Source organism: Leuciscus leuciscus (genome assembly GCF_965113295.1).
Source record: "Leuciscus leuciscus genome assembly, chromosome: 10".
Taxonomy (NCBI): domain Eukaryota; kingdom Metazoa; phylum Chordata; class Actinopteri; order Cypriniformes; family Leuciscidae; genus Leuciscus; species Leuciscus leuciscus.
This window is the reverse complement of record NC_138734.1, coordinates 5,727,509-5,736,972: the sequence shown is the minus strand read 5'-3', so window position 1 is coordinate 5,736,972 and position 9,464 is coordinate 5,727,509. Positions and strand designations below refer to the sequence as shown.

Here is a 9,464-nt window from a genome sequence, read left to right as displayed (position 1 = left end):
AAGAACAAAAGAAAAGAATGTCCACATTGTTGACAAAAACTGAATAGGAGATTATGTGTGAAAACTGCTAAGGCGAACAAGGCCTAATCAAATATTTTTGAAGTAGCCTATATCTACACTTATTAACATTTTCTAACATCATTATGATGTATACTTCGAGTTGGAAGTAGAACACGTCAACATGCCTGTTTCTAGAAACATCTGAGGCCGTCAGTCTGCTTGTTTCTGAGTTTACCAATGCTAAGCTATGTAGCCTATGAATATATTGGAAAACAATAGGCCTATTAGCCTACAAAACATTTCATATAGCCTATGTTCTGGTTTCTAGAACAGATTTACATCTATATGTGGCTGATAACAAATTAAAGACAATTAGCTACATGCACAGTAGGCTACTTTAGTAGAGCTGCACGTTAAAATATCGTTAAAATAAAAATATCGCGATTTCGATTATATAATAAAATAAAAATTATGTAAAAAATAAATAAATAAACATTCATATATAATAAAAAATATATAAAAAATATCGCGATTTCGATTCAAACACTCGCACGATCTTATACAACGATTTATCTATGTCAATTAAACTTATGACAAGTACAATCACAGCGAACATTCAAGACATGTGCTCGAGCTGCAGCTGAGCCAGAGATAACTATTACAATTAACAAAGTTGTCATGTACAGGTATGAAACTGCTTCACAAACTGTCCACACAGTATTTCTGTTACAATAATTCAAATGATCACAGAAGTACTGGGATAAAAGTTTATAGTTTGGATATGTCTACAGTATAGGATCCAAATCACGTTTTGAAAGTATCTTCTTGACGTCAAATAATGATTGTACCAATTGCATCGTTACACCAGTAGGTGGCGACAAGAAGTGACGGTTATTTGTCATTGAATCATTCATTCAAGAGATTCGTTCAAAAATGCTGATTCTTAAAGAAATTAAACATTTTTATGAGTCGTTGAATCATTCATTTAAACAGATTTAAAAAAAAATCTAATTCATTAGATATTAGACTGCAGTAATTAACATTTTGTCAGAACCTTTAGTAAATTACGTTTTTTTAGTCGTCTAACTGTGATCTTTAATCAACAAAAACATGATTCTCATTTTTCCATAATCGTGCAGCTCTAACTTGTAACAAGGTCTTTACAAGGACATGAGGATGCCAATATAAGAACAAATGAAAAATGAGACGTTTGACATATCACAAGCTGTATTTATCAAGGAATTAACTGTACAGAGTCAGTCAGGATCTGAATTATACAGCATTCATTCATTCACTGTTTCCATGTGTATTAGTGTCACCCTTGTACAGTGGTTGTGAGTGAGAATGACAGTGGTTTCATCATGCACAGCAGAACCATTACAGGGACAATGTTATTCATGCAACCTGAATTGCCCAGTTTCCTTTCAATTTCTTTCCTTTGAGCTTTGGAGGAATAACCCCACTGATATTCAAAACTGATATTAAAACCCATAAAATGTTCTTATATCACAGCGGGAAAAAAAAGAGCATTTTTGTCTGTACAGAAGCAATTACAATTTGTACAGGTCATCGAGCTGCTGAGCTAAAACCAGTGGTGCTTAAGGGTCTGACACTATCCACAGGACACCCAAACATTTAAAGAAGATAAAAAATATTACTATGAGGGTTCATCTGCCATGATAAAACCCACATAACTTGTGTGATACTTTATATATAAAAGTAATTTAAAGCACTTTAAGAATATAGACACCACAATAAACCCCTAAAATGATCAGAGCAGGAGCTGAAGAAGACAATATTTACTTGTTGGGGTTGTGCTTTCTGTTGATTCAATGGATCAGATCCATCTGGGATTTAATAACATTTTATAAACGTTTCCAATTACACACTCAACTTGCACATTCATGTCCATCAGCTCGTATGTGGGTAGAAATGTGTGTAAGCAGAAAGTGTGAGTCGGGGGCATTAGAGCAGAATTTTCTCAAGATTTCTGTAAATAAGTAGCTGAATGAATGCATTTTGTAGTAATGCTCGTCCCAGACCCTCAAGCACCAATCCTCTGCTCACAATAGCACTGTGCAATGGGGCAGTAATTTAGTGCAAAGGAAAAGTTGCATAAATTTTCTACTTGCAAGTGTATACGTTATTTCCATTCGCCACCACGTTGGATACTTTAACTGCATACCCTCTGCCTGTATAAGTTATTCTATTGCATAAAAATAGGATTATTTTTATTTATTTTTTGTACCAAAAATTAGACTTGGAGACAAAACCAAGGGCGTCAAAGGAAGAGAAATTCAGACCCGATACACAGAAAACTCTTTAGATATATACAGTATACAATACTTTGAGATTGTATAGAGAAATGAGAGCTGACAATTGTATATTTCAAAGCAGGGACATTACAAAAGCATTTGCATGATGCCGTGTTCAGATAAAGGAACAAACATGAACTTGCAGAGAGAAAACAACTTGTTGATTGAACAAAAGTTACATGAACATCATCTCCTCCCCTCTTAATGATTGGTTTACATTTCTCTTTACAGAAAGAGGACCATTGCTTCTAACATGATTTAGCCGTTTTTACATTTAAAGGATTACAGCTGACAGACTTTAGGACAGTGAGGCACAAATATGATACCTGAAACCATTACGTTTGGTTTGAACAAACTATGACATTTAGTTTCAACCCTGTACGTTGCATGTAAAATCATCATGTAGTCAGCTCATTTTCGACTGCAGTTTGTGCATGTGTATGGATGGACCTCAAAAGAACAAAATTAGATTTGTGTCATGATCATTTGCTGAGCTGTCTAAAGCATATACCGCTTTTCTTGCAATATACCTTGCATTTTTGCTAGCTATGGGCTTTCTATACTATTACCTGCAGAACTACACGATTCAAAGACGTATTTCACCCGGTTTCTGCCAATCAGGAAAGACAGTCACATTATAACATCTACATGGCATTCGGTTATCTTACAAACATACATCACCAGTTAAGTCAAACGCCTGCATCCATTCAGTCCTCAGTGCAATGCTTGGAAATAAGGTCGAGAGAAACATCACATGTAGTTAAATAAAAAAGGGCTTCTGGAGTTCTGTGCTTGGAAGACTTTTTTGAGTATGAATAAAATGATGTAAACCCGATCTCGCGTTCAGAATAGCTTGATGACGTATGCAATGCGTACATGCATAGACACATACACAACTGATTTGGTCATTAACAGAGCAAATGAACTCACACTCAACATTTAATGCATAATATGAGATTAATGATTGAGACTTTCCTGCACATTGGGAAAAAATTGTGTAGGAAACCAACAAACCCTAGAAATCAGATCTGAGAATACACACAGCAGATGAGCTGCTTCTTTTTATTTGAAACAAACCGTTTATACCGTTCTTCATTTGAAAGTTAAACCTTGTAGGCATGCTCTGATATGTCATGGCGTTCAAACGTGGTCTACAAAGTGGCAAGACGAGAATCAAAATCGTGTGGAAGAGCCAATGAATACAAATCAACACATTAATAGTATAAAAGAGCAAAACAACTTACAAATAAACAGACAAAACATGCTCTTCAGAAAAAAGACCAACCTTGAGAAAGAATTTGGCATATTTCCATTCTCTTCAGCGTGAGACTGTATAGAACTGATGTCGAGACGTACAATATACAAAGAGAAAGAGACGGGTACACATACATATGGGTCATCTTTTTCACAGACGGATTAGAAAATAATCTTCATGAGCTACTTTACTATAACATCTTTCTCTTTTATCCTCCATTTGCCTATGCTATCAGCTCTTTGGCCCATATGGAGCTCCTGAATTGTCACAGTCCTCGGCAGCCGCTAGAGGGCGCTCACTGACACGTGAGCTCCGTGCACCTCCGCGCTGCCTGATTCCACACTCAGCTGGACAGCAAGACATAAAGGGAGTTCACAGTGACGCCTTCGCTTCCTGATTCCGTCAGAGCACTTTCCAGGATTTCCGAAGTCCTGGCTCCTGTCTCACTGTTTTTGGGTGTCTCATTTCTTCTTGCCTGTCTTTTTCTCAGGCTTTTCACCCTTGTCTGAACGCACCGATCCCACGTCGGCTCGGTCGGACTTTTCGCCTCTTTCCGAACCGCCTGCCCTGCTGCCCTCCCTGCGCGTTCCCTCGTCAGTAGATGAGGTAGTTGGATTGGTCTGCCCCTGTTTGTTAATCTCTTCATGCTCACTTATACTGGCGGTTATACTTGTGATCCAGATTTTCAGATCGTCCTGCAGGCCAAAGAGAGATTGAAGACTCAGAACATGTTTTGTTTTCACACAAAAACAGTTACCAGTCAATGTAATGATTTGTACACACAGAACCATGTTTCTTTATTAAATATTGTGTTGAATTTGATTAATGATGGCTGCTTTCAATAAGCTTGCGATTCCTCCTGGGAAATCCAAAAGAAAGGTGGAAACTGGTTTCACATGGATTCCAACTGGTTCCTCATAATCATTAGCTTTTCCAAGCTGGTCTAGATGGTTGGTCAACTGGACTACTGACTGCTGAACTGGCTTGGCCAAGCTGGTTTAAAGGGTTAGTTCACCCAAAAATGAAAATTATGTCATTAATGACTCACCCTCATGTCGTTCCAAGCCCGTAAGACCTCCGTTCATCTTCGGAACACAGTTTAAGATATTTTAGATTTAGTCCGAGAGCTTTCTGTCCCTCCATTGAAAATGTATGTACGGTATACTGTCCATGTCCAGAAAGGTAATAAAGACATCATCAAAGTAGTCCATGTGACATCAGTGGGTTAGTTAGAATTTTTTGAAGCATCGAAAATACATTTTGGTCCAAAAATAACAAAAACTACGACTTTATTCAGCATTGTATTCTCTTCCGGATCTGTTGTCAATCCGCGTTCATGACTCTGCAGTGACGCTGCTGAGGTAAGACGCTGTTTTTCAGGCTTTAAACGAAGCTCGGGCGCACCAGATAACACGTCAGCAGCGTCTTACGTCAGCAGCGTCACTGCGGTGTTGTGAACGCGGATTGACAACAGACCCGGAAGAGAATACAATGCTGAATAAAGTCGTAGTTTTTGTTATTTTTGGACCAAAATGTATTTTCGATGCTTCAAAAAATTCTAACTAACCCACTGATGTCACATGGACTACTTTGATGATGTCTTTATTACCTTTCTGGACATGGACAGTATACCGTACATACATTTTCAATGGAGGGACAGAAAGCTCTCGGACTAAATCTAAAATATCTTAAACTGTTTTCCGAAGATGAACGGAGGTCTTACGGGCTTGGAACGACATGAGGGTGAGTCATTAATGAAATAATTTTCATTTTTGGGTGAACTAACCCTTTAAGCTGGTAAACCACCTTAAAACAGCAACAGACCAGCTTCTACTGTATGCTCCAAAAGTCTACTTTGCAGAAAAGGTCTGCAGATCCCATCTACAGTAGGCCTGGTTATGACTTAAATACACAGATGTGAAACCAACTAGGATATTTAAAAAAAGCAACTCACCTCATCTTTAGCATGGAACAGAAACTCACTTCCATCCTTAGTTCTAAAATTATAAAGCAAAATTAATGTTATGAAAAGTGAACACTGTACACGTAGCTAATCTTTCTGGTAAAGCTAATAAAAAAGCCAGTGAAGTACTTGAGCGTGAAGACATTCTTCTTCTTTTTGTAACCATTGTTGATATCACAGGCACAACGGCTCAGGTTGATAAGCGGCTCGTTGTTGTAAGGTGTGACGGTGTTCTTCGCGTCCTTATAGAAGCCCAGCTCACCTTTATTCAGTACACAGTACAGGTTCACCCAAGATCTGCTGTAATGTGGGAAAGAAAACAGAAGATTTGGCCATCAGGGCCCATCCGATACCATGTGCCGACTAGCTACTCACCTGCGGAGTCTGGGATGACCAGCCCTTATGACTGAGCAAGACCAAACTGCTGCAGAGATCATTACAAGACCTTTAGACATAGATAGGCAGACCATAGCTTACCTTTGTAGAGAGGGAGAAGAACAGTCATTGGCAAAGAGAGCACAAAAAAGAAGAGAGATTTTGGTTAATGAGATATACTGCAGCGTAAATGCAAGTGCTAGCATAAAAATGGCTTCAGTTTACAGGCAAACTATGTGCACATACATGCTACAAAAGAACAGACAGCCATTCTTTTGAGTTCCTTAAACTCAATGCAATGGATTGCTTTGTGACTTGGGCTGCCGAGGTGCCGTATCCGGTCTTGTACAAAATGGCTGAATAAAGCTGTGAAAGGCGAAGGCTTCATACCTTGCTAGCCATGGCTTCAGAAACCCAGCATCTGTTGGTCTTCTGACACAGCATCATCCACCAACCAGGCTGATTTTAGTGTTACCATGCAAGTGGCAAGCAGCTAGCTATTTTCTGCCATTGCTGGATATGAAACTTGTAATCAGTAATGACAGCCAAACAGCTGCTCCTCAGTTTAACTTCAGGAACCCTTTTAGGCTTGTAAAGCGTTCAAGCATAATCCAGTTTGAGTTGAAACTTGGTGAAAGAAAATAAGAGCTGCCTTGTGTTAACAAATGTTAATGCTCTAAGCATTAGTACACAATGCTAATCACAACATTAGCATAGCTTTGAATAACCAATCATACTGATTGGCATTTTTGATTTAGCCGTTTCCATGCTAATTCCATGCCATTTTTAGACCACAAAACCCCACCTGTTTGAACTCTTCTTTTGGCCATCAATGTCTATTTTTCGGAAGAGGAACCCTTCGTGCTGGGCCGTGTGGGTGGGTGGCAGGGGTACTGCTGGGCTGCTCTGGGCTGGCGCAGACCTCGAGCGTCGCGTTTCGCCAGCTGTTGTCTCCTTGGGTCGTGGTCTTCTTCTCGGTTTGGGTCTGTCGCGAGCCCGTGGCCTGTCCGGTCGTGAAGACTTTTCAGGAACACCATTGGGTAGACGTGGAATCTCTCCTCGGGCCTGAAATATACAGTAATGTGCATGTGGCATAAAATGTAGTTTAAAAAAAAGGATAAACATTAGATTGTTTACACACCTGTGCTGCCTCCCTTTCCTGAAGCTGCTCCACAATCTCAGCTAGCGTGGACCTTTTCTCCCTGCCAACAAAAAAGGGAAATCTGAGACCTGGAAATGCCATTTTGCACAAATAGAGAACGTACTACTTCAAAGCTTTAAAGTCAATATGGCAAGGCATTTACAATCCTTTTACTTACTTAATGTGACAAATAAAACAGGATGTTTAACAATGTACGAAATGAGGATTCAATTGTGAATTGATTGGATTAAGTGAAAAGTTAACCTCTTTATTGAACCTCTATTGCTGTGAACTGACTTGGTGATTGGCATGTGGATGCCTAAAGGTGAAGTTCACCATCAACATGTCACTATTATAACACTTTTTTAAATCTTAGCGATATCACTGCTGTAACTTGCATTTCAATGAGGTTAACCGGAATCAAATGACTTATTTTTACAATTGGCAAGTTTTTGGAAAAGCCTAAGTCAAGCCTAAATCAACTGTTTTGGTTTGGCTAATAATGGGTAACATTAAGTGATAGTCAGTGCATCCAAGGTGACACTGAAAAGGGAAGTTGTTTCTAAGGTGGGTTGTTTGCGGTCACAAACGCAGTCACTCACCCGCCTCCAGAGCGCTTGTCTGACTGCTCCTTGGCCTCGTGCTCACTGCTCTCCTGTCTTTCCAGTCGATGTCGCTCCCTACGCCGCACCTCATGACCCTCCTGTTCACTAGATGTCTGTCTCTCCAGCCTCCTCTCTGCCCTCTCAGCTCGTTCCCTCCACACCTCCTGAGGCAGCTCGTCCCTCCGTGCTTGAATCAGCTGCTCGGTAGACAGTTGTCTCTCCAACCGCGACTCCCTCGGTGGGGGATGCTGCTCCACCACCAGCTCCGAGCGACTGCTCCCGCTCCCTCCCACCACGCTGTTTAGCCGCTCCCGTCCTCCGCCTGGCTCCTGAAGCACCACCTCTGCCATCACGTTCTCATGATACCGCTCCCTCTCTCTCTCCAGTAGGGGGTGGACCACCTCATGGATGTGCTCGATCTTCTGCTGTGGAATTTGAGCCTTGAATTCAGCTCGCAATTGGGTGACCTTATGCTCCATAGCAGTGCCCAGTCCTGCTGCCACGCCAACAATCCCAGCATTCCTGGCTTCTTGAAGGCGAAAAGTAGCAGCTCCATTCATGATGGGAGTGTAGTTGGCCACAGTAGAACCAAGTCTGCGAGCCACAGAAGAGGGAGAGGGCTGAGGAGTGATGCGCTCCAACCGGGCGTCACCCTGCTCATAAATGGTCTGTCTTATGATGGAGGAAGGGCTACTGCGAGCAGGAGAAGAGTCCTGAGGGTCCAAGAAAACTTTCCGTCCCAACAAAGGAGTTGGGGGAAGCTGACTCTGCTCTGCCTTTATCTTCTCTACCTAAACCATTAAACGAGAGAATTTGTTATATTTTACACATCCACAATTCCTCACTGTAACATAATTTAAGAAAAGGATATTATGCTATACACATAATTAATCTCTTTGTAACTTTTTTGAGTGTCAGTAGGTAGACTATAGATGCTTTTGAACTATGGAAGCGTTATAGATACGTTAAATTTAAATGTGTTTGACTTGTAAAAATGATTTAAGTTGAAAGCGCCAACTTCTCATGCCTGACCATCAGAATATCATGTTAAAAAACAAAATGGCAGTCGCCACAACAGTCAAAGGTAGTTAGATACAATTGCTGCTTGATATTGGTAAATTTTTCTGTCATTAACAACAGAGCCGTGTGGACCTATTTTGTGGTTATGACCAGGGGTGTCCAATCCTGCTGGTGCTGGACCATTATTCTTGGGGTGCTTCTCATTTCTTATTTGTGCATCCTCGTTTCCTTTCCTCGTGTCTCAGCTCCACCCCTTGTAGGATGCAAGGGAAGAAAATGAGGGTAGAGGAACTGAAGGAAATCTTATTTGTACATAGGAATATTCTTGATTACAAGTGTCACTTCACAACGTCATCAGCTGTGCTCAAGGGATCTGCCCTTCTGCTGTTGAAGTTTGGTTATTTAAGAAATTCATAATAAATAATAATAAAGCAAGGTGTCCTGTTGAAATATGTGAGATGTATGGTTTATTTTAACTGCAAAGGAAAAGCATAAATAAAAATTATTGTTACAGATGTAAAGGGGGAGGAGAATTCATAGTTGTGGCAGGTTTCTCGATAAGAAAGACTTCCGCATAGGATACACCTGTGCGTCCTCGCTCATAGCTCCTCTGGAAGCTTCCTCACTCCTCGTTCCTCGCGGTGCAATTAGAGAATTGAGACATCCTTCAAGATGGCTGAGTTCGATCGGTTTCTGGGTCACAGGCTGGAGGAGCGAGGAAACGAGGAAGCATCAATTTGAGTATTGAGAAGAACTCTTGGAGTTCAGCTCCAATCCTAATCAAAAACAC

At 40.6% G+C, this 9,464-nt stretch overlaps 1 protein-coding gene across 6 annotated transcripts in view; it reads right to left on the bottom strand.

Annotated features, from left to right (window-relative positions):
- Window positions 1-1,122: 1,122 nt before the first annotated feature.
- sptbn4b (spectrin, beta, non-erythrocytic 4b) overlaps window positions 1,123-9,464 on the bottom strand; it is an 85,564-nt gene continuing 77,222 nt past the window's right edge. For 2 of the 6 annotated variants that reach the window (XM_082182131.1, XM_082182133.1), the window contains exons 32-37: window positions 7,652-8,445; window positions 7,050-7,110; window positions 6,714-6,973; window positions 5,663-5,833; window positions 5,525-5,567; window positions 1,123-4,265 (exon numbers count right to left, since the gene is read on the bottom strand). In XM_082182131.1, coding sequence (XP_082038257.1) covers window positions 4,032-4,265; window positions 5,525-5,567; window positions 5,663-5,833; window positions 6,714-6,973; window positions 7,050-7,110; window positions 7,652-8,445 — 1,563 coding nt within the window. In that variant the 3' untranslated portion in view covers window positions 1,123-4,031. Of the gene's footprint in view, window positions 4,266-5,524; window positions 5,568-5,662; window positions 6,011-6,298; window positions 6,974-7,049; window positions 7,111-7,651; window positions 8,446-9,464 lie in introns of those variants that run through there. The other 4 variants (XM_082182132.1, XM_082182135.1, XM_082182134.1 and 1 more) reach the window with 3 other exon arrangements.